This window comes from Talpa europaea, assembly GCF_964194135.1.
Source record: "Talpa europaea genome assembly, chromosome: X".
Lineage (NCBI taxonomy): Eukaryota > Metazoa > Chordata > Mammalia > Eulipotyphla > Talpidae > Talpa > Talpa europaea.
This window is the reverse complement of record NC_140081.1, coordinates 51037433-51063261: the sequence shown is the minus strand read 5'-3', so window position 1 is coordinate 51063261 and position 25829 is coordinate 51037433. Positions and strand designations below refer to the sequence as shown.

Below are 25829 nucleotides of genomic sequence, written 5' to 3'. Positions count from 1 at the left end.
GTGCCATGTGGGACCCTCGCAGGTGGCCAGGGATCAAACCGGCACTGCAGAGGCTGCGGGCAGCTTCGCAGCCCAGTGCTCAACCGCTGCACCACCAGGGGAGGCCAACCTTTATTCCTTCTTGAACACACTTTGTTTTTGTAGATTTGTATTTTTGACCTATGTTAATTTTCTCTCTGATGGAATTTTAAATTTCTTGGAAGGTCTTTGTTTTTGTCTGAGAAACCTTTTCATTTACTTTTTTTTTTTTCTAAAAGAATTATTTATTTATTTATTTATACAAGCACTGGATACAGTCATAAGTGCGGGAGGGTGAGAGAATTCACCAGAGCCAGAATGGGCAGCAGAACAGGCAGAAGGACTGAAGTACACTGCTGAGGGAAGCAGCGGGTGGTAGGGGAGTTCTGCATACCATGTGGGACCCTCCTCCTGTGGCCGGGGAGCAGCCGGGATCGAACTGGCGCTGCAGAGGCTGCAGGCAGCTTCGCAACCCAGCGCTCAACTGCTGCGCCACTGGGGAGGTCCTTCATTTACTTTTATTTATTTATTTATTTATTTTAAACTTGAAATATTTATTTAGAGTGAGTTATGTATTTTAAAAAGTATACAGATACCCAGATTATCATAAAAATCCTGAAAAATAGCACTTTTAAAAATTAACTTCTTGATGAACTTCTATAATTTTTATGCTTTTTGTTGAATTCTCTCTTCTTCAAAAACAATATATATTTAAATATAATTTTTTGTAGAGATTAAGAAGATAATGGTTTTCCCCTCATTTATTTCAGCTCAGCAAGCCTCTATTGCTGATGTTATGAAATGTCAAGAATATTTTTTTTCAAATTGGGAAAAACCTTTTTAATTATTCCTTGATATATAAACTTTCTAACTTTAGACTCTTGAGTTTTTCTTAGGCAGTATCTAGTTTGGAATAGTATTTGATCTGACAACATTCATTAATACAATTCATTCATTGAACAATAAATTGGTTTTTATTTTTTTTTTTTATTTTTTTTTTACTTTTCTCATGTAAATTACAAGGATTTATTTTATTTTATTTTATTTTTTTTATTTCAGGATTTTATTTTATTTTTTTATAAATTTTATTGTTATATTCCCCATACAATTGCAGCCCCCCATTCTGACCCCAATCCCTCCCCTCCCGCCCCCGCCCCCCTAAAAGTGTCTCTGGTTCATAGTTTTTTGTTGATTTTGATTTTCACTTTCTTATAGTTATTCATTTTCCTGGTCCCTTATTTAAGTTTTCTAGATTCGTGCTATGAGTGAGACCATCCGGTATTTTTCTTTTTCTTTTTGGCTTATTTTGCTGAGCATGATCCCTTCCAGCGCCATCCATGTTGCAGCAAATTGCATGTGTTTATCTTTTTTGAATGCTGAGTAATATTCCATGGTATATATGTACCACATCTTCTTGATCCAGTCATCTATTTTTGGGCATTTGGGTTGTTTCCAAAGCTTAGCTATTGTAAACAGTGTTGCTATAAACATAGGGGTGCAGGTGTTCTTTGGAATTGATGTTTCTGTGTCCTTTGGGTAAATACCTAGGAGTGGAATTGCTGGATCATATGGAAGCTCTATGTTTAGTAGGTCCAGAAATCTCCACACAGCTTTCCACAGTGGTTGGACCAGTTTGCACTCCCACCAACAGTGCAGAAGAGTTCCTTTTTCTCCACACCCTCGCCAACATTTGTTGTTGCTAGTTTTTTTAATATGTGCCATTCTCACTGGTGTAAGATGGTATCTCATGGTAGTTTTGATTTGCATTTCCCTGATGACAAGTGATGTTGAACATTTTTTCATATGCCTGTTGGCCATTTGCATTTCCTCTTCAGAGAAGTTTCTTTTAAGCTCTTCTGCCCATTTTTTGACTGGATTATTTTCTTTGTTGTTGTTGAGTCTCATCAGCTCTTTGCAGATTTTTGTGATCAGTCCTTTATCATTAGTGTTGGGTGCAAAAATGTTCTCCCAGTTGGTGGGGTTTCTTTTTGTTTTTGTTATTGTCTCTTTTGCTGTGCAAAAGCTCTTTAATTTGATGTAGTCCCAGCTGTTTATCTTTGCCTTCACTATCACTGCTTTGGGTGATAATGATCATTTTGCTGCATATTTTATTCTAGTTGTTTTTCTTTCAATACTTCAAATATTTTATTCTATGCTCTTGTGTGGTTTCTTACATGTCAGTTAGAATGCTTACCTTTGTTCCTCTATAGATGAGTTGTCCTCTTATATTTTTCCTCTGCCTTTTTTTCTTGTCTTTTTTATACAATTTAAAAATTTTAGATTACAATGGTTTACAACAGCGTATATGATTCAGAAATATAGCATCCTACCTGTTCAGCTGTTTCCATACCATACTCACCATTAAAGGCATCCATAGTACTCTACCGTTGTTCATTCTGTCCCCGCCTTCTTTTTCCACCCTTGCCAGTCCTACTGTGGTAACATCAATTTTATAGTCATTTCTAGGGTTTGTTGTTGATTTGGTATTGAGAGGGTGGACGAAGAATATACACATTGAAGTGTGAAGCTGTACTCACAAAATTATATATTGTTGTAAACCAATGGTAAATCAATAACATTTGATTTTAAAAAGTAATCTTCAAGGTTGAAGATGGAATTTTGTCATCATAATCAGTTCAATTCAAATATGGGAGAGAATCTTCTCTTTGCAGCTCCTGACACTCATGCCAGTGCCTGTATATACCAATTATAAAGAAAACGGGCGGGGGGGGGGTTAGAGTGAAGAAAATCTTGTTAATTTATAATCATTGAATAAAACAAAATATTTCTTTTAACAGAAGCAACATTTATTTAAAACACTGTATGTGATTCAGTCATAAAGCCCTTTCTCCTCAGATGCATGTTACCACACCACACCACACCACACACACCATTAAGGCTCCCTCAGCCCTCTACCATAGTCCATTATACCCTCTCTCCATCTATCAATTAGAAGACAATTAGTATAGAAATAGAATTTTCTAGAAGACAGCATCCCGAAGAAGTAGGACAGAAATGGAATTTTCACAGGTAAGGCTCCTAATGAAACAATACGGAACTGTTAAGTGCCACTGTCAAAGTTTAGGCCAGTAAATTCAGTCCATCGTGACTTTCAAAACAGAAGGGAAAATAGTTTTCATGTTAGGTTTATTATTATTATTAATTTTATTTATTTTTTATTTATTTATACAAGCACTGGGTACAGTAGAAGCGCGGGAGGGTGTGAGAATTCACCAGAGCCAGAACGGGGAGCAGAGCAGACAGAAGGACCAAAGCACACTGCTGAGGGGAACAGCGGGCTGCAGGAGAGGTCTGCGTGCCATGTGGGACCCTCCTCCGGTGGCCAGAGAGCAGCCGGGGATCGAACCGGCGCCGCAGTGCGGGCAGATTCGCAACCCAGTGCTCAACCACTGTGCCACCGGGGAGGCCCATTTAATCAGTCTCTTTTCAGATGTATGGTGTGCAAATATTTTCTACCTTTCAGCAGGTTGTCTCTTTGTTTTGGTTACTGTATCTTTTGCTGTATAGATGCTTCTCATTTTGATGTAGTCCTAGTTGTTATTCTCCTTTTGTTTTCCTTGAGTTAGGGAAGAATCCACTATGATATTTCTGAAGATTATGTCATGCAGTATTTTGCCTAAGTTTTCCTGTAAGTATTTTATGGTTTCAGATTTCAGAGCCATGTCTTTTATACACATGGAGGTGATTTTTTGCATGGTGTGAGATAGTGGCCTAGTTTCATTCTTTTGCATGTGGCACTTCAGTTTTATTTATTGAAGAGGCTTTCCTTGTTCCAGTGTATTCTTTGCTTCTTTGTATTATATTAGCTGTCCGTGTATGTGAGGTTTTATTTGAGCTTACAATTCTAGTACACTGGTCTGTGTGTCTGTTTTGTTCCAGTTCCATGCTATTTTATTTGTTATGGCATTACAGTATAGTTTATAGTTTGGAAGTTTAATACCACTATTTTCCCCCATTTTTGTCAGGAGAGCTTTGACTAATTTGTTGGGTCCTTTGTTGGTTCTATATGAATTCCAGTAAAATCTGCTTCATTTCTTTGATGAATGCCATTGACATTTTTTTTTTTTTACAGAAATATTTTTTTTTTCTTCTGAATTTTTTTTTTTTAAAGATTTATTTATTTATTTATTTATTTATACAAGCACTGGATACAGTCAGAAGCGCGGGAGGGTGAGAGAATTCACCAGAGCCAGAGCGGGGAACAGAACAGGCAGATGGACCGAAATACACTGCTAGGGGGAGCAGCGGGCACAGCAGGAGAGGTCTGTGCGCCATGTGGGACCCTCCTCTGGTGGCCGGGGAGCAGCCGGGGATCGAACCGGTGCCGCAGAGGCCGCGGGCAGCTTCTCAACCCAGCGCTCAACCGCTGCGCCACTGGGGATGCCTGCCATTGACATTTTTTAATGATTCATTTATTTATACATACAAGAACTGGGGTAAAGGCCTGAGGTGCATGGGGTGCGAGGACTCACCAGAGACAGAGCGGGGAGCAAAATAGGCAGATTGACTGAAATACACTGCTGAGGGGAGCAGTGGGTGAGAGAGGAGAGGTCTGCTGCACCATGTGGGTAGCTCCCTGGCTGGCTAGGGATCCAACTCGTGATGCAGAGGCTGCAGATAGCTTCATAGTGCTTTACCCTTTTGCCACCAGGGAGGCCCAGCATTGACATTTTTATTTGGGATTGTATTGAATGTGTAAATTGCTTTGGGTGGGGTGGCCATTTTGACACTGTTGATTTTTCCAATCCATGAGCAGGGAATATCTTTTCATTTCCTAGTGTCTTCAATTTCTTTAAAGAATTTTTTATATTGGGCCTCCCTGGTGACGCAAGGGGTTAAGATGCAACCTGTGAACTTACCCGCAGCCAATGCAGCATGAGTTTGGCCAGGGAGCTACCCACATGGCACAGCGGACCACTCCTGACTTGCCTGCTGCTCCCTTTAGCAGTGTGTTTCAGTCAAGTTCCCTGCTCTGTCTCTGGTGCATCTTCTCACCCCCTGCATCTCTGGCCTGTACCCCAGTTCTTGTATGCATAAATAAATAAATCTTTTAAAAAAGATTTTTTTTATAGTTTTCCTTGTATAAGTCCTACATCTCTTTTGTTAGATTTACTCCCAGGTAATTATTTTTTATTGTTGAGTTTGTAAATGGAATTTGTTTGGTTACTGTCTCTTTCACTGTACAGAAGCTTTTCATTTTGATAAAGCCCCATCAAATTACTTTCTTAATTAAGAATTACTTTTTGGGGCCTCCCTGGTGGCACAGCAGTTGAGCGCTGGGTTGCGAAGCTACCTGCAGCCTCTGCAGCGCTGGTTCAATCCCCGGCTGCTCCCCGGCCACCGGAGGAGGGTGCCACATGGCGCGCAGACCTCTCCTGCCGCCCGCTGCTCCCCTCTGCCTGCTCTGCTCCCCGCTCTGGCTCTGGTGAATTCTCTCACCCTCCTGCACTTCTGACTGTACCCAGTGCTTGTATAAATAAATAAAAATAAATCTTAAAAAAAAAAAAAGAATTACTTTTTGAATTGCTTTTTTCTAGCTCATTGTTTGCATATAGGGGGCAACTGATTTTTGTGTGTTGATTTTGTATCCTGTCACTGTTGTGAACTGGTTTATTTTTTCAAAGATTTTTTTTTTAATTTATGCATGCATACAAGAACTGGTGTAGGCCAGAGGTGCGGGAGGGGAGAGGTGAGAGGATTCACCAGAGACAGAGTGGGGACCAGAGCAGGTGGATCCACTGAAATGCACTGCTGAGAGAGAGGAGCAGTGGGCAAGACAGGAGAGGTTTGCTTCGCAATGTTGGTTAGCTCCCTGGGCGGGGATCAAACTCAAGCTGCAGTGGCTGGAGATAGCTTTATAATGCTGAGACTTTAACCCCTGCACCACCAGGAAGGCCCCCTGGCTTATTGTTTTAATTAGTTTTTCTGTGTTTTCTTTGGGGTTTTTTAAGTACATTATCATATCATCTGCAAATAATGAGAGCTTTACTTCTTCCCAATTTGGATTCCTTTTATAGCTTTCCCTTGATTAACTGCTTTAGCTAGGACTAGGCTTTCATTTTTTTTGAGAGTTTTGATTACTATTTCAACTTGCTTGCTTGTGATTCATTTGTTCAGATTTTCTATTTCCTATTCAATCTTGGGTGATTGTATAATTCTAAAAATCTGTCTTATCATCTAGATTATTTAACTTGTTTTCCTATAAATGTTCATAGTAATCTCATATTGTCCTCTGAATTTCTGCAGTATTTGTTTTAACATTTCTCCTATTGTTTTTGATTCTACTTAAGTTTTCTCCCTGTTTTTTCTTAGTGAATCTAGCTACAGGTTTGCCTATTTTGCTTATTTTTTCAAGGAACCATCTTTTTGTTTCCTTAGTCTTCTGGACTGTTTTTGATTTCTGCTTCATTTATTTGCAATTTGTTTAGTTCCTTCTGCTGGCTTTTGGATTTTTTGGTTCAAATTTTAATATCTTCTCCCCGCCCCTTCCAATTTTAGTTTCTTGAGATGAGAGACAGGTTGTTTATTTGGTTTCTTTTGTTTCTTGATGTGGGACTGTATTGCTATGTACTTTCCTCTTAATTCTGCTTTTGCTGTGTTCCATAAGTTTTGGAAGATTGTGTCCTTATTGTCATTTTTCCTTCTTAAAAAAGATTTATTTTTTTATTTATGCATACAAGACCTGGGGTCTAGGCCAGAGGGGTAGGGGTAAGAGGATTCATCAGAGACAGAGTGGGGAGCAGAACAGGTGTATCCACTGCAATACACTGCTGAGGGGAGCAGCGGGTGAGACAGGGCAGGTCTGCTGTGCCACGTGGGTCAGCTCCCTGGCTGGGGATCGAACTCATGCTGCAGCGGCTGCTGATAGCTTCATAGTGCTGAGACTTAAGCCCTTGAGCCACCAGGGAGGCCCCATGTTACTTTATTTTTGTTCATATGGTATATTATGTTGAGTGATTTTCAGATGTTATGTTTACTTGATCATGGTGTATGACCCTTAATTTGTTTTAAATATTTATTTATGGATACAAGAACTGGGATGTAGGTCAGAGGTGCGGGGTCTGTGTGAGAGGATTCACCAGAGATAGAGTGGGGAGCAGAATAGGTGGATCTACTGAAATACACTGCTGAGGGCAGGCAAGACAGGCGAAGTCTGCTGCGCCATATGTGGGTTAGCTCCCTGGCTGGGGATTGAACTTGTGCTACAGTGGCTGGTGATAGGTTGATAGTGCTGAGTTTTAACCCCTGAGCTACCAGAGCGGCCCCTGTATGATCCTTTTATTGCATGTTTAATTTAGGTTTGTTAAGATTTTGTTGAGGATTTTTATTTCCAGGGAAATTGGTCTGTAGTATTCTTTCTCTGTGGTGTGTTTGTCTGATTTTGGTATGAAGTTAATGTCCCTCGTAAAGGTTTTCTCCATTTGTTACTTTGTGAATCTGGCTTGATGTTTGTTTAATAATTTTTTCAAGGAACCAGGTTTTGGTTTCATTAATTTTTGGAGTATCTTATCAAATTCTCTTTCAATTAGTTTTGGTCTAGTGTTTATTATTTTCTTCCCTTAATGGGCTTTAAGGTTGTGTTTTCATCTCTTTCTAGTTCCTTCTTGTGAGATATAAAATCATCTGTGCTCTTATTTCTTTTTTTTTTAAAGATATTAGTTTATGTTTTTTTTTATAGATGCATGTTTTTGTTTTTTATTTATTTATTTGTTTGTTTGTTTGTTTTTTGTTTATACATGCACTGGGTTCAGTCAGAAGCACGGGAGGGTGAGAGAATACACCAGAGCCAGAGCGGGGAGCAGAGCAGGCAGAAGGACTGAAGTACACTGCTGAGGGGAGCAGCGGGCGGCAGGAGAGGTCTGCGCGCCATGTGGGCCCCTCCTCTGGTGGCCGGGGAGCAGCCGGGGATCAAACCGGCGCCGCAGAGGCCGCGGGCAGATTCGCAACCCAGCGCTCAACCACTGCGCCACCGGGGAGGCCCTGTGCTCTTATTTCTTGATGTGGGGCAAGTATTGCAATATACTTTGCTCTTGATACTGCTTTTGCTGTCTTCCTTCAGTTCTGGAAGGTTGTGTCCTCAATGCCATTTGTCTCTAGGTGATTTTTTTTCTTTTTTTCAATTTATGTGCTAACCCAGTAGTCTTTATTAGTATGTTGTTACTAAGATTTAGTTTTTTAATTTATTTATGCATGGAAGAACTGAGGTGTAGGGCCTATCCGGTGGCGCAGCTGTTGAGCGCTGGGCTGCAAAGCTGCCTGCAGCCTCTGCAGTGCTGGTTTGATCCCCGGCCGGCCGGCGATGCTGGTGCGCAGACCTCTCCTGCCGTGACCACTACTCCCCTCAGCAGTGTATTTTGTATTCTGCCTGTTCTGTTCTCCACTCTGGCTCTGGTGAATTCTCTCACCCTCCAGTGCATCTGACTGTACCCACCCCAGCTGGGGGTTGAACTCATGATGCAGTGGCTTCTGATAGCTTGATAGTGCTGATACTTAACCCCTTGTGCCACTAGGAAGGTCCTCATGTATAGTTTTAAAGAACATGTATTCATTATTTTTGGAATGCATCACCCAATAAATATCTATTAAGCTCATGTGTTCTAATTCTTTGTTTAAGGTTATTTTTCTGTCCTTATGTTTTGTCTTGGTTGATCTGTCCATTGGTGAAAGTTGAGCTTATGAAGCATTGATGTGGTTTTTCCAATGTCCTTTTTGAGATTTGATAATAATTGGCTTTATATTTTTATGCTCTTTAGTTTGGTGAGTATATACTGAAAAGTTCTATTTCTTCCTGATGTTTTGTTCTCTTTACAATTACATGTTGTCCATCCCTGTCTCTTGTTACCTTCTTTGCCAGAAGTGTATTTTAACTGATAGATGTTTGACTCTCCCTGCCTTCCTTGGTTACCATGTTTGTAAGATTGTACCCCAGCTGGTCACTGTTGAGACTATTTTTATCTTTGGAGGTCAGTTGTGTTTTCTGGAGAAATCAAAAGTATTTCCATTGTTTTCTAATCCAACTGGGCACTCTTTGCCATTGTATTGGTAAGTTCATTGCTTTTGTATTTAGGGTGATTATTGACATATGAGGGTTGCTGCTGCTATTTTTTATTTGTTTTTGACTTTCTGGTTCTATTTTTCACTGGGTATGTAGCACCTTCACATGTATCTCCCCTCATTTAAGGGTTCACCTTGACAGTTTTTAGCTCTCCCCTCCTCTGGATGACCAGCCAAACAGGGAAGCACAGGTTTCTATCACTGGCTTCTCACCCCAGCTGCATTCTTTAGGCACCTCTCTCCAACCAGCCTTTACTGTGTAGAGTTGAATTTCCATGATGGGCAATGAGTGGTCAATGAAATCCATGTGGTACTCTAGTTTGTCTGAAGTCATTTGAACTGCTAGGTTCAGTGCTCTACCTTTTTTTTTTTTTTTACACATTTTGACAAGTTCTATAATGCTTTTATTTTAAACATCATTAACAAAAAGCTACAAGGAACTATATTAAATGTACAAGCAATATATCATGCACATTTTGATTCAGGAGGCCCCATTGAAGAATTGAAATCACACACATGGGAATTCAAAGATCTTAATCTAAGCCATTGAAAGAGCTAATAACAGGGCTAGCCCTAATAGTCAGATGAAAACAGAAGGTAATAATTCTTACCAGCTCTGTAGAAATCTGAAGAGAGAGAGAGAGAGAGAGAGAGAGAGAGAGAGAGAGAGAGAGAGAGAGAGAGAGAGAGAGAATGAGAGAATATGAGAATGAAAGTGTAAAAGAGACAATTTTCTCCAGAAGAGTACCTGGTGTCTTTTCAAATATTCTAGGGGGATTATTGGGAGAAATAGAACTCAGTCTAATCTCTTTTGTGAAGGTGGTACTATGTTGATTTAAACCAGTCTTCCAGATATATCTCATTTCAACTCAGAAATATAACAGGATGATATTATTTTATTGTCAAACCACACTTATTTCCTAAGGATGAAATATCAATGAATGTAGTATTTAAGTTGAAGCAATATGACTCCTTGAGTCACACTCCATTGGGTAGAATGGAATAGCTAAGTATTCCTCAGTTTTTAAGTCACATTTTCATCTGTTTCAACCAGTCTGTGACCAAAAGGCAAGTGTAGTTTCTGCTCCATGTGCCTCCTCCAGGTCTCTTTCTTGCTTTCCATCCTGCTTCCTTCCTTCTCAGTCTCCTCTTCCGTCTCTGCTCTACCTTAAGATTATTCTCCTGTTAGTGAAATGAAACCTCCTTTACACCATCTTCTCTCTCTTCCTATACCAAATTTTCTTAATGAACTTTCATAACTTGACTATTTGAAATAGTGCTTCAGTGAGCATAGGGTAGCATATATCCCTCCAAATCAGTGTTTTTGCATTCAAGTAGATACCTAGGAGTTGCATTACTGGGTCATATAATAGGTCTATATTTAATATTTTGAACAATCTCCATACTGTTTCATAGGCTCTCCTTGCTTTTATTTTTTTAATTTTTAAATTTTTTTTTTAAAGATTTATTAATTTTACACAAGAACCGGGATTCAGGCCAGATGCGTGGGAGGGGTGAGAGGATTCACCAGAGACAGAGTGGGGAACAGAACAGGCAGACTGACGAAATACACTGCTGAGGGGAGGAGCGGACCCGACAGGAGAGGTCTGCTGCACCACGTGAGACCCTCGCTGGCCGGCCACGGACAGCTTCACAGCATGGTGCTCAGCGTCCTGGGCCACCAGGGGAGGCCCACTCCTTGCTTTTATTTTTATGCCATTTGCATGTAGGTTTGATTAATAACCATTTACTTAGAGCCTTTGTTTATCTTTGAAACTCTAATCTCTAGGATATGGCAGAAAGTTGGGTTTTGTTTCTGGTCCAGCCAGCCACTCTGCCTTCTAATTAATGAGTTCAGTGCATTTACATGTTTATGTATTTAATTCTTATTTTTGATATGTGAGGTTTTGCTACTGCAATTTTGTCATTAGTTTTCTGGTTCATTTCCTTGCATTAGAAAGGAGAGCTCCTTTCAGTAGCTCTTGTAGGGGATTTCTTGTGTTTGCACACTCTTTCAGCTTGGTTTTTTGGGGGGAAGGTCTTTGCTGCTTTTTCATATCTGAAGGACAGTCTTGGAGGATATAATATTCTTGGCTGGCAGTTTTGTAATCTTTAAGTATTTCAAATAAGTCATTCCATTCTCTCATTGCCAGTTGGTTTCATCAGAGATATTTGATGTAAGACTTATAGTAGTATTTTTATAGGTTACCTTAGTTTTTGCCTTGCCTCTTTCAATATTCTTTTGTTGTTTTAAAGTTTTGGTATGTTGGGCCTCCCTGGTGGTGCATGGGGTTAAGACTCAACCTATGAAGCTGGCCACAGCCTCTGTAGCACCAGTTCGATTCCTGGCCAGCCAGGGAGCAACCCACATGGCGCAGCAAACCTCCCCTAACTTGCCCGCTGCTCCCGTCAGGAGTGTACTTTGGCCAGTCTGCCTGTTCTGTTCCCCACTTTGTCTCTAGTGAATCCTCTAACCACCCACACCTCTGGCCTGTACCCCAGCTCTTGTATGCATAGATAAGTAAATCTTTAAAAAAATAAAGTTTTGGTAGTTTTACAACTGTGTGTCTTGTTGTAGGTCTTATTATTTTTAGATATTCAGGTGTTCATTTAGCTTCATGGACTTGTATATTTAGTTCTGTCTCCAGGTTTGGGATGTTTTCCTGTGTTACGTCTTTGAATAAATTCTCTGTTCCCTTTTTGTCACTCATCTTTTTGGTATACCCATTATCCTTAAGATTCCTTCCCTAATCAAATCATATCATTCTGCAAATATTCATTTTTTTCTTCATCTTCTTCCTGGTTCTTTGCCCATTGTTATCGTCATTTTCACTGATCCTGTCTTCTATATCTAGTCTGCTTTCATAGTTTTCTGCAGAATTTAGTTTCCTCTACTGATCTTTTTTCATTCTTGTACTCCTTTATCTTATGTAAATCTTAAATTCCCGTTTCCTAGTCATTAATTGCATTTCTCCTGTTATTCATTTGTTTTTGTGACCTTTGTTATGTCACTGGCTTTTCAGCATTTTTCAGTATCATTTTGAGTTGCTTTTCTGCATTTTCTCCCTTTTCTTTAAATTTCTTTATTGTGGCATTGTGAAAGTCTCTCATAGGATGATAAAAGCTTTCATATGTTTGTGATTGGATTCTTGAGAGTTACCATATTTTTGTGGTGACATCTTCTTAAGGTTTCATTTTGCCATTAGTGTGTTCTTTGCCTGTTCTAGATAGTGATTTGAACTTCTTTTACCTCCCCAACAGGTGCTGTTATGGTTCTTATATAATGTTTTGTATTTGGCCTTTCATGGCTTCCATATGTATGAGACCTGATCTTGTACTTGCTGAGTCAACAATTGAGGGAGAGGCTTGGAATCCTCATGTACCCATGTTCAAAAGGTGTAGTTTTGTTTGAAGCCTCTGGACTCTGGGTGCAGTACTGGTTAATCAGGATGGTCCTCTGGCAAGTGAAGCAAGGATATTCTTCACTATTTACTTTTAAGTGTCAACAAGATCATGTGAATAGAGAGACAGTAAGAGTAGATGAACAGTAACAAGTCCATCACTCAGATGTTGTGCAGGCAGTAGGTCCTCATGTCTCAGCTGTGCTTTAGCTCTCTAATGTGTTTTGCCTCCTTTGCTCATGTTGTCTCTAGCAAAACACCCTACTCATTTTCCTCGGTTTCTCTCTGGGCTCTCCAATTCTATCAGCTGGGATAATGTAGTTTAACTGCCACACTACAGCCAGACCAAGAATAGCCTCATTCTTCTCAGTGCAAGCCAGGGTAAATGCTCAAAGCCTGTGATTGATGTAATCAGAGTGATTCCCTTCTCTGTCAGGATGACCCACTGTGCTTGTTCCAATCCTCTTCTCCTTCACTCCCCTCTTACAGGTGTTGATATGGGTGGCATAGTAGAAACTTTTATGGGCTGGTATTACATTTGGGAGTAAAATCAAGACATAGACAAATGGACTTGTTTTTATATGCTTATGTAATAACTGGCAGCTTTTGAAAGGATTTCTTATAATTTTACCTGAATAAGGATATATGTTTGAAGATTTTCAGTACTTTAGTGATGAGTAGTAAACTTGTTAATAAAGATATGGAAAGAATTTATTTGATTAGTGAAATGTTAGAATTGTCAATTATTTTTTTTTACTATTGGTGAAGTCAGGTATACTAATAATTAAATGAATTAGGTATTGTATAATATTGTTAACACAATAATTTTTAAACTGGTAGCACTTGTACATATACATATTTCTTAAATGTAAGTAGATTACTTCGAAAAGTCTTAGGAAAATGATAAAAGAAAAAAAGTCACCTATACCTAGATAATATTCACTTAACATTTTTGGTGTATCTTATTGCAATAGTTTTAATGTATTTTTAAACAACTGTGATCATACTTTCTGTACAACTTATAGCCTGCAATTCATCATTTATATTATAGCTTGAAGTATTTTTTCCAAATTGTGTTTGAACTTTATTGCCTTATTTTTAATCACTGGTACAATATTATGTAATTTTTTTAAATGATTTTTTTTTGTTTTATTAAAGATTTATTTATTTATTTATACAAGCACTGGGTACAGTCAGAAGTGCGGAGGGTGAGAGAATTCACCAGAGCCAGAGTGGAGAACAGAACAGGCAGACTGACGAAATACACTGCTGAGGGGAGCGGCGGGCAGCAGGAGAGGTCTGCGCGCCTTGTGGGACCCTCGCTGGCAGCCGGGGATCGAACCGGCGCTGCAGAGGCTGTGGGCAGCTTCACAGCCCAGCGCTCAACCGCTGCGCCACCAGGGGAGGCCCTATGTAATTTTTGTGTCTACTTGCAGACTCGGCCATTTTGCATTTCAATTTACTGTATTTTAGCTGTAATATATTTCATAGTTTAGTGTCTTTTATGATAAAGTTTATTCATAATTCTTTGTGTAGATAGAAAAGGGCAGAATTAGTCAATATAAGATCAAAGACTTATTGCCAAGATTGTTTTCTAAATGTTTATTTGGTCATCCATGAGATTGTCTTAAACTGATGAATAGTCATTTTCTCCCTTCATTATATTATAGGTGAAGAATGATATCATCTTGAGCACTTGATAGCTTTTAATTAGGTGTAGCCTCATTTATTTCTCATGCATTTCATTATCCTTTTAAATCAAAATGTTTACACTTTTCTCAAAAGTTTCTGTAAGGAATTAAACTAGTGTGTCTTTATTTCTTCACTAGTTTTTGTTAGCACAAACTTTACTAACCAAAGGGACACTCCTAGTTAAGCTAATACTTGAAAATAGTTGCATTTAAAATATGAATATTGATAATTGAACACAGTAATGGGAAAATGGATTGTGGAGATTTGCTAATAACACTGATCTAGTTTAAGTTAATCTCTCTCTAAAGTGATGGTGTGATTATTATACTTTTTCATAAATCCTAGTCCAGGTTATATCGCTCATGAACACATTCATTCTGTTATTAATCTCATATCTTCTACTTTTCTTATGTTGCTTTTCTTGTTATTTTATTCCTGGTAGAAAAAACAATCTTCAGCTTTGTCTTCCAGTTTACAAGAAAATTGTGTTTTCCAACCACTCTTCAGTTTTTATGGTGAGACATTTGTTATCGGAAATGAAGACATAATCTGGTTTGGCCATTGCACCCATTTTTCACCGTGCTGCTTCAACTTCGGTTTTTTCCCATGTATCCATTAAAGTTTGTACTCTGTACCAGATCCTGTCTTCCTACCAGCTGCTGAATTAATTGGCATGGGGAACAGGTTCTGGAGTAAGAAGTAGGGTGGTTGGTCCTGGGAGGTTTGCTTTGCCTGACCATTGTCCCAGGTCCACCACACCCTCTTCCCTCTGATCAGATCCAACTGCCCCACATGCAAGGACTGCCAGGACATCTCCTGCAAGCCAAGTTGATTTGTTATTAAAATGATATGCTAATTAGAAATTAATATTTCTTTCACAGCTCAAAATTAAGTAACTAGAATATTGTAGCTAAAGATATAAATGAAAGGGCAAAATTATTTAGCAGTAAAAATATGTTTTCATCATTTGGCCTCTGTCTGTTCTCAATTTATAAGATAACACAAACATGTTTATGCCTGGAAGGGCTGTCTTTCACAGAACAAAAAGGTTCTAATTTTATTCTCTTATTTTTTTTGCATTTTGCATGTAGTAGTACTATTAATGGACTGCACTGATTTATCCATTCATGTTTTGGGCCAACTACATCATATTCATGTAATAGCTGGATTCATGTTTGGATTGTTGGGAGTTCAAGGAATGAGTGGGATAATTATTCTGGCCTTGGTCAGTATTCCTTTTATTTCCATAGAGAACAACCTTTGCTTATTAATAACTATTGATGGAACAAAATGTAACATGACATAGTCTTATTAAATTTTGGATACAATGAGTTTCATATTCCATAGATTGAAATGTTGTATTTTGTTTTGATATCATCTTCTAATTTAAGATTAAGGACACTGAATAATTTGATGATGAATTTGTTTTTCAACTATACTCCTCAAGGAAGGTTATGGCAAAACAAACAACCCCAAATATTACACTTTAGCACCTTTGCTCTAGAGGCAAGTTTGTTTTAAAATTCTATAAAACAACCCTCTCCATCAAAAACAGAACAACCAAAATCTCACACAAAATCTTTAGTTGCAGTATGTCGTCTTCTTTTTTTTAAAAAAAGATTTATTTATTTTTATGCAAGAACTGGGGTACAGGCCAGAGGCGTGGGAGGGTGAGAGGATTCACCACAGACACAGCTGGGAGCAGAAGAAAAGGCAGAAGACAGAAATACACTGCTGAGGGGAGCAGCAGGCACTACAGGAGAGGTCTGCTGCTCCATGTGGGAATCTCCCTGGCCGGCTGGGAATCGAACCTGCACTGCAGAGGCTGTGGACAGCTACACAGTGCTGCGCTCTATCCCCTGAGCTACCAGGAGGCCCTAGTTGCAGTATGTCTTTTGAATCTCATTTCTTTTTACTTCCATGAATGTATTGGGTTCTTCCTAACTAAACACTGACTTTGAGGACTAGTGCTCTATTTGAATGGGAGGTGGTGCCTAGCCCAGGAAGCCTGACCCATTGTTGCCTTTATTCACATTGTTTTTAGTGTTCATTCTCTTTATTGGCTAGCTTGGAGTACTATTTCTCCCAATTTTGTTAGTTTTTGCTTTCTTTTTCTGACCCCTTTTCATTTATTTACTAGAAATTTATTTTTTCAATATAAGAACTTAAATCTTTCAAGCCAGTTTGCCTTCTAAATTTTGTTTTTTGCAGTGAATGTGCAAGTTTTATAGTTATTTTCTTTAATTTCTTCCTCTTTTTGAATTTTTAAAAAAGATTTATTTATGCATACAAGAGCTGGGGTGTAGGCGAGAGGTGTAGGGGCTTGTGAGGATTCACCAGAGAGGGAATGGGGAGCAGAACAGGCAGATGGACTGAAATACACTGCTGAGGGGAGCAGCGGGTGAAACAGGAGAGGTCTGCTTTGCTATGTGGGTTAGTTCCCTGGCCGGGAATGGAACTAGTGCTGCAGTGGCTGCTGATAGCTTGATAGAGGGGAGACTTAACCCCTTGCACCACCAGGGAGGCCCCTTTTTGAATTATTTTGATAAGAATTTGCATCACATGAAAGTAACCATTCCATTTTAGTGTACATGTTAGTATTTTTTTTTGTAAGTCAGTATTTTGAACTATCATCACTTTCTAATTCTAGAAAATTTTTATTGCCTTTATAAAACAGACCATACTTTACCAATCTTTTCTTCTTCTATCCCCTAGCAAACACTAATCTATTTTCTGTTTAGATGGATTTGCCTATTCTGAATATTTCATTTGTATAAATGGAATCATCGGGTAATGTGACATTTTTGTCTACCTTCTTTACATAATGTTTACAATAGTGGTTCGTGTTTTAGCATGTATCAACATTTCATCTTTCTTTTGGAGCATAATATTCTATTGTTCAGTATCAGTGGACGGACATTTGGTTGCTTTCTACTTTTTTTGGCCATTATGAAAACTGCTGCCATAAACATTGGTGTCCATTGTTTTTGCATTTTCATTCTCCTGTACATACATACACACATACACACACCCACCCACGTGTCTGTATATACGTGTTTGCGTGTTTATATACTTACATATATATATATCTAGGAGAGGAATTGCTGGGTCATCTGGTAATTCTGTATATAGATTTTTGATTAACTACTGTTTTTCTGCAGTGACTAGCGTTTTATATTCCCACCAGCAATGTATATGGATTCCAATTATCTACATCCTTACCAGAATTTATTTTTTTAAGATTTATTTATTTTATTTATACAAGAGCTGGGGTGCAGGCTAGAGGTGCGGGTGGGTGAGAGGATTCACCAGAGACAGAGCAGGGAGCAGAACAGGCAGACGGACCGAAAGCACTGCTGAGGGGAACAGCGGGCAAGACAGAGGTCTGCTGCGCCATGTGGGAATCTCCCTGGCCGGTCTCCCGGCTGAACCCACGCTGCAGGGGCTGTGGACAGCTTCACAGCACTGCACTCAACCTGCTGCAACACCGGGGAGGCCTACCAGAATTTATTTTTTTAAAAAAAATATACCCATCCGAATAAGTGTAAAATAGTATTTTATTATTTTTTTTAAAGATTTATTTATGCACACAAGAACTAGGGTATAGGCCAAAGGTGTGGGGGGGTGAGAGGATTCACCAGAGACAGAGTAGGGAACAGAACAGGCAAATTGACTGAAATATCCTGCTGAGGGGAGCAGCAGGCGAGTCAGTTGAGGTCTGCTGCGCCATATGGGTAGCTCCCCTGGCAGTGGATCGAACTCATGCTGCAGTGGCTGCAGGTAGCTTCATAGGTTGTGTCTTAATCCCTTGTGCTACCGGGGAGGCCCTTCTTATGGTTTTGATTGCATTTTTCTAATAAACAATAAGCTTGAGCATTTTTAATGATTTACTGGCCATTTGTATACGTTCTTTGAAGAAATTTCTGAATTCTTTGCCCATTTTGAAATTGGCTTCCTTGTCTTTCTTTAAAAATTAAAGAATATTAGAGTATTTATTTTGGCTTCCTTCCTTCCTTCCTTCCTTCCTTCCTTCCTTCCTTCCTTCCTTTCCTTCCTTTCCTTCCTTTCCTTCCTTTCCTTCCTTTCCTTCCTTTCCTTCCTTTCCTTCCTTTCCTTCCTTTCCTTCCTTTCCTTCCTTTCCTTCCTTTCCTTCCTTTCCTTCCTTTCCTTCCTTTCCTTCCTTTCCTTCCTTTCCTTCCTTTCCTTCCTTTCCTTCCTTTCCTTCCTTTCCTTCCTTTCCTTCCTTTCCTTCCTTTCCTTCCTTTCCTTCCTTTCCTTCCTTTCCTTCCTTTCCTTCCTTTCCTTCCTTTCCTTCCTTTCCTTCCTTTCCTTCCTTTCCTTCCTTTCCTTCCTTTCCTTCCTTCCTTCATTTTTGTGGGACCCTCGCTGGCTGCCGGGGAATGAACCGGTGCTGCAGAGGCTTCGGGCAGCCTTGCAGCCCAGCGCTCAACCGCTGCGCCACCAGGGAAGGCCCTATTTTGACTTCTTAATTTTAATTTTTAAGTTTTTAAATTAGCTTTTTTGAAAGTAACATTGGTTTATAGGATTATCTAATTTTCAGGTTTATAAGACTATAGTTTATCATTTGTGTGTGCTACTTTATGGTCTTCACCAACATACAATTGACCTCCATTTACTGATTTGCCTGCCCTCCCCCCCTTCTTATTTTATTCTTGTAATCTCTGTTTCTCTTTTGATTTTTTCATTTAGTAACATTGCATTCTACTATTTGTTTTGGTGTACATCAGTGAGAATCAATATGTGTTTTTACTTCATTAAGTTCACCACTAATCTAGTTCTGTATCTTCTCCATGCGATTGTTCCCTTTATTCCAGGTTACCCACTACTTTTCCCCCTTCCCTTCTGATAACTGCCAATTGGTCTTATAGTCTGAAAGTTTGTTTTTGGTTGAATTAGATCCTTGCTTTTCCAATATTCTACATATGAATGAGAATATTCAGTGTTTAATTTTCTCTGGCTTATTTTACGAAGCATAATTCTCACTACATCCATCATGTTGGGAATGGAAGGATTTAATTTTTAGCTGAATAGCATTCCTCTGTGTGTGTGTGTGTTTGTGTGTAGATATATATATACACACACACACACACCACATCTTCTTTATTCATTTGTTAGTTGATGGGCACTTAGGTTGTTTCCAGTTCTTGCCCATTATAAATGATGCTGCCATATATATGGGGCTCCATATATCTCTTTAATTAGTGTTTTTGTATATTTTGGGTAAATACTCTATGAAGTGGGATAACTGCATCATGTAGAATTTCTGTTTTTAATTATTTGAGGAATCTCCACACTATTCCTTGAAGACAGACCAGTTTGCATTCCCAGCAACAGTGTATAAGGGCTTCTTTTTCCCTGCCACCTCTCCAACACTTGTTTTTTTTTTTTTTAAAGTTAAATTATTTTTATTGCAGTAACATTGGTTTACAACACTGTACATGATTCATGGGAATAATAGCTTCATACCACTTCAGATGTATGTTTCTGCATCACACCCACCACCAAGGCATCCATAGTCCTCTGCCATAGATATTGGTCTCCCTCCCTGCTTTGTTCCTGCCACCACTCTCCCCCACCACCCCAACACCAGTATTTGTTTCTTGTGTTTTGGGTAATTGCCAATCTCACAGGTGATAGGTACTATCTCATTTTGTTTTGATTGGCATTTCTCTAGTGATAAGAGATAATATACATTTTTTCATGTATCTATTGGCCATCTCTCTGTCTTTGGAGAAGTGTCTGTTTATATCCTCTGCCCATTTTTTAAATTGAGTTCTTTGTTTTTTTATTGTTGTTTTATGAGTTCCTTTTATATTTTGGATATTAATCCCTTAATGGATGTATGATGTCCATGTATTTTCTCCCATTCAGTAGTAATGTTTTCTTTTTTTTTTCTGATGCAGTTTCTTTCTCTGTAGAAGCTTCCTATTTTGATTTAGTCCTATTTGTTTATTTTTGCTTTTGTATCCTTTGCTGTTGGAGTTGAACCCCCAAACATCTCTAAGACTGATGTCAAGGGGCATATAGCCAGTGTTTTATTTATTTTATGGTTTCAGGTGTTACATCTAAGTTTTTAATACACTTAGAATTTATTTTTTGTATGGTGTTGGGTAGTGATATAGTTTTATTCATTTGCATGTGGCTATCCAGTTATTCCAACATCATTCGTGTATTTAAAATTCTTTACGTTATGAAAAGGATAAATCATACCCTTTTAAAGGCTATATGTTTTATAATAGGATATTAATACTATTTCAAATATATGATTTAAAAGTTGTTTTCTCTACTTGTGTAAATTGTCTTATCACACTTTGATACTATATTTTTGGTAACAGAACTTTTGAAGTTTGATGAAGTCAATTTTATCCTCTTAGGAAATGTTTTATTAGAAACTAGACACCTGTTTTACTTTCTGCATTTTAACTTTTAATTCTTTAAAAACAAGTTTGGAATATAGATACATTATATAACTTAACAGGATATACTGTAATAATGTATTTACATAAGTATTTCCCCAATTATCTGTGATCTCTTCTAAGTCCTATTCTGTTTTATTTATCTGTCAGTCAGTAACATAATTATTCTGTCCCAAACAGAGGATAGAGTAATAAAGAAGAAAACCTCTGCAGCCTACCAGAGAGTAAGTGCTCAGTAAATATATTTGACAAATTACTGATTTTTTATTTTCAATGATGTATATAGCAGAATCAGATGTCAGTATTTTCCTTGAATTATATTTCAATCCTAGGCATGCATGTACAGGTAGGTCGTGTTACTCATATTTTTATATACGCAGTGAAATAAAATTTGTTTAATTTTTATTTTGAATATTCTTTTAGATCACTTACAGTACAGATGTGTTTTCAGTTTATTAGGTTTTAAACTTAATTGTATACTTGATAACCTTATTAAGGAAATTCTGTAAATTTTTGTTTTGATAGTGAAAGCAAGTTGAATACATTGGTGCAGAAGCTTCATGACTTCCTGGCACACTCATCAGAAGAATCTGAAGAAACAAGTTCACCTCCACAACTAGTGATGAACCAAAGCACAGGTAAATTAAGAAAGACTGTGCAATATCTTCTAGTCTTTATGGGGTCACAAGCTATTAAAGGTTTTAACAGCCTTTTGTATATATATTCAATTTTTAAATTTAGGTAAGTAAAAATGTAAAGTGACAGGTGATTAGTGAAGGATACACTTAGGGGTTTTTTTTAAAGTTTTTATTTATTTATGCATACAGGAACTTGGGTATAAGCCAGAGGGATGGGGGGGGTGGTGGTGGTGGTGGTGAGAGGATTCACCAGAGACAGAGTGGGGAGCAGAACAGACAGATCTACTGAAATACACTGCTGAGGGGAGCAGGGGGGGCCAGGCAGGAGAAGTCTGCTGTGCCATGTGAGTTGCTCCCTGGCAGGCGGGGCATCAAACTCGTGCTGCAGTGGCTGGTGATAGCTTGATAGTGGTGTCTTTAACCCCTGTACCACCATGGAGGACCCATACTCAGGGTTTTATGCATAATGGAAATGGCTTATATATAGCAGGGTTAATGAAGGGTTACTTAGAAGAAGTGACAATGGAGTAGAAATGTATTACTCAAGCAGTTATTTATGTATTATGATTTAAAGTTTTATATTTGTGATTTGTTGCTTTTTTTTTAATTGCTAACATTGCATGACAACATTATATAGGTTTCAGGTATGCATCAGTAAGAATCAACATGTGTATATACTATAATAAATTAACCAATAAAAGTCCAAATCTAGACTTTATGTCACTATTGTGTCCTTTCTTCTGACTTACCCACCTTTTTCATCCTTCCCTTTTTGGTAATCTCCAATTGGTTTTAGTCCAAATTTTTGTTTTTATTTAATTCATTTGTTTGTATTGTAAATGTGCCATATATAAGTGAAATCAGTACCATGGTATTTCACTAAACCTAATTTCCTCTAGGTACATCCATGTTGTTAGAAATGGAAAAATTTCATTTGTTTTTATAGCTAAATAGTAGTCCATTAATATATTTATGCCACATATTTTTTCCATTTCTAAATCAGTGGGCAGTTAGGTTTTTTCACATCTTGTTTATTCTAAATAATGCTTCATTCAACATGGTGGTGCATATATCTCTTTAAATTAGTTTTTGCATTTTTTGGTAAATAACCAAAAACTGCATTATATAAATTTTATTTTTTTAAAAGATTTATTGTTAAGCATACCAGAACTGGGGTATAAGTCAGAGGTGTGGGGGTTGAGAGGATTCACTAGAGACAGAGTGGGGAACAGAACAGACAGACTGACTGAAATACACTGCTGAGGGGAACAGTACGCGAGACAGGAGAGGCCTGCTGCGCCATGTGGGTAGCTCCCTGGCCGGTGGGGTTTGAACTTGTGCAGCAGAGGTTGCGGATAACTTCACAGTGCTGTGCTTACGCTTGCGCCACTGGGGGCGAGGCGGGGGCTAGAATTTTATTTTTAATTTTCTGAGAAATCTCCTTACTGCTTTTCATGATGACTATACCACTTTACAATCCAATCAACAGTGTATAAGGTTTCTCTGCTCCCTACATCTCCTCCAACACTTATTTTTTTTGTGTTTTAGATAATAGCCAAATGCATAGGTGATTGGTACTCTCTTAGTGTTTTGATTTGAGTTTCTCTAGTAAGAGATGATAAATATGTTTTCATGTGCCTATTGGCCATCTATGCCCTCAGAGAAGTGTCTGTGCAGATCCTCTGCCCATTTTTTATTTTTACTTGTTTTAAAGATTATTTTATACAAGAACCGGGGTACAGGCCAGATGTGCGGGAGGGTGAGAGGATTCACCAGAGACAGAGTGGGGAACAGAACAGGCAGATCAACCAAATACACTGCTGAGGGGAGCAGTGGGCGTGACAGGAGAGGTCTGCCGCACCATGTGTGACCCTCGTCGGCCGGCCGTGATCGAACCGGCACTGCAAAGGCTGTGGGCAGCCTCACAGCGTGGTGCTCAACTGCCTTTGTCACCAGGGGAGGCCCGTATGCCCATTTTTTAATTGGGTTGTTTGCATTTTAATTGTTTTATGATTTCCTTATATATTTTAAATACTAACACCTTGATGCATGTAGGATGGTACAGATATCTTCTCCCATTTAGTAATGTTTTCTTGTTCTGATGATTTCTTTCTTGTGCAGAAGCTTTTTAGTTTGATTTAGTCTCAATTTGTTTATTTTTGCTTTTGTTTCCCTTGTGTTGGAGTCTAGTTCCCAAACACATCTCTACGGCTGTTATCAGGGAGTTTGTGGTCTGTGTTCTCTTCTAAGTAATTATGGATTCAGGTGTTGCATCTAAACTTTTAATACATCTATTTATTATTATTTTATTTTTTTAAGATTTATTTATTTATCCAAGCACTCTGGGTACAGTCAGAAGTGCAGGAGGGTGAGAGAATTCACCAGAGCGGGAAGCAGAACAGACAGATTGATGAAATACACTGCAGAGGGGAGCAGCGGGCACGGCAAGAGAGGTCTGCGCACCATGTGGGACCCTCGCTGGTACCCTCGCTGGTGGCCGAGGATCGAACCAGCGCTGCAGAGGCTGTGGGTAGCTTCGCAGCTCAGCGCTTAACCATTGCGCCACTGGGGAGGCCCTACACCTAATTTTTTAATACATTTTGAATTAATTTTTTTTGCGTGGTGTTGGGTAGTAGTGCAACTTCCTTCTTTTGTATGTGGCTGTCTAGTTTACCAAATACCATTATCCAAGAGGATTCCATTGTAAACTCTGGCTCTTTTAAATTGTTGTCCATGTGTTTGTGGTTTAATTCACGGCTCTCAGTTCTGTTCCAGTGATCTTTGTGTCTTTGTTTATTGTAATAACAATCTGTTTTGGGGCCTCCCTGGTGGCACAGGGGGTTAAGTCTCAGCTATATGAAGCTATTGGCAGTCACTGCAGCATAAGTTCGATCCCTGGCCAGGGAGCTAACCCACATGGCGCAGCAGACCTCTGCTGCTTTACCCGCTGATCTCAGCAGAACAGATCCGCCTGTTCTGCTCCCCCCTCTGTCTCTGGTGAATCCTCTCACCCCCCACACCTCAGGCCTATACCCCAGTTCTTACGTGCATAAATAAATAAATCTTTAAAAAAACAGTCTGTTTTAATTACTGTTGCTTTGTATTATAATTTGAAGTTGTGTAGCATATAGTACTTCTACTTTTTCCCCCCTTTTTTCTCAGGAGTGTTTTTGTTTCCTAGGCCTTTTGTATTATATAAATACCATGATTTTTTTTTTCCTGTGAAGAATGCTGTTGGGATTTTGAAAAAAAAAAAAATACATTGAATCTATTACTTTTGGTAAATAGCTATTTTAATGATATTAATTCTTCAGTCCATGAACATGGAATATCTTTCTATCTCTTTTATGTGTTTTTCTTTAAACAATGTCTTACAGTGTTTTGGTATAAGGATCTTTCACTTATTTCGTTAAACTTATTCCAAAGTATTTAATTATTTTTGATGTGATTGTAAATGAGATTGTTTTCCTGCTAGTTAATTATTTGTGTATATGAACAGAAGAAATTTTTGTATATTAAGTTTGGTTATCTAATCCACAGCCCTTATTCTTAATGTGTCCATTGTGCCAATGTTGGTTTTGTAGGTAAGTTCCCCTCTCTTCAAGTTCAGGATCCAGTTGCATTTAATTAAATTGTGTATTTTTTTAAAAATCTGAAACTTTCTCTCTAGGAACCATGATGCTTTTGAAATGTGAAATGATGGTATTTTTGTGATTATCTCTTAATGTGCATTTAACTGATTAGTTAAAATTAGGTTCGGGTTATTTATTTTTGTCAGAAATACTAGATAAGTGTTGTTCTTGTTAGTGAATCATAATACAAGGCAGATTATATAATTTTTCCCTTATTGGTGATGTTGACTTGGGTTAACTTGTTATGGTTTTGCTAGATTATTCCATTCTGTCAAAAGATTTATTTGTTTGTCACTAATAAGTAATTCATTGGAGATAACTTTGGTTCTTAGGTATTAACTTACTATTTTCTATCACAGACCTACTACAAACTTGGCAGCATAAAACAACCCAAATTTATGATCTCCAGTTATGTATGTCAGAAGCCTAGTGAGCCTATCTGTGTTGTTCTTTGGGTATCATAAGCCTGGTGTTAAACGTGTCAGTATGACTGATCTTCTCTGTAGGTTCTTTGGGAAAATCTATTCCTATACTAATACATGGTTTGGCTGAATTCAGTTCTTGTGGTTGTAGATCTGAGATACCCATTTTTGGTTCTCTATTGGCCAGAATCCTCTTTCTTGGGTCCTTATCTCTGGATTCTTCTCTCATGGCCTCTTTCATCTTCAGAGTAATAGCACATTGAGTTTTTATCATGTAGTGAATCTTTCTATCTTACACTTTGCTTGCTTTTTATGCCCCTTTGTATTAGGTGGAGACTTACTTCTACTTTTAAAGACTAGTATGATTAGTTTAGTCCCCTTCCTCTCATCTTCCTCTAGCCAACCCGATAACCTCGCTTTTTAATGTCAACTGTGCTATTTTGCCTAGCAAAGTCATGGAATAGTACTTCATATTGACAGGGCCTAGAGCTTAAGGAGTACATAATCTTGGAGG

General features: G+C 38.5%; 1 protein-coding gene across 1 annotated transcript in view; it reads left to right on the top strand.

Moving 5' to 3' along the window:
- Positions 1–25829, top strand: part of ATRX (ATRX chromatin remodeler) — a gene marked incomplete at both ends in the record, with an annotated part of 225503 nt that overhangs the window by 20599 nt on the left and 179075 nt on the right. Inside the window, 1 exon segment of the mRNA XM_084259121.1 lies at positions 21149–21261. Within this exon segment, the coding sequence (XP_084115247.1) occupies positions 21149–21261 (113 nt within the window).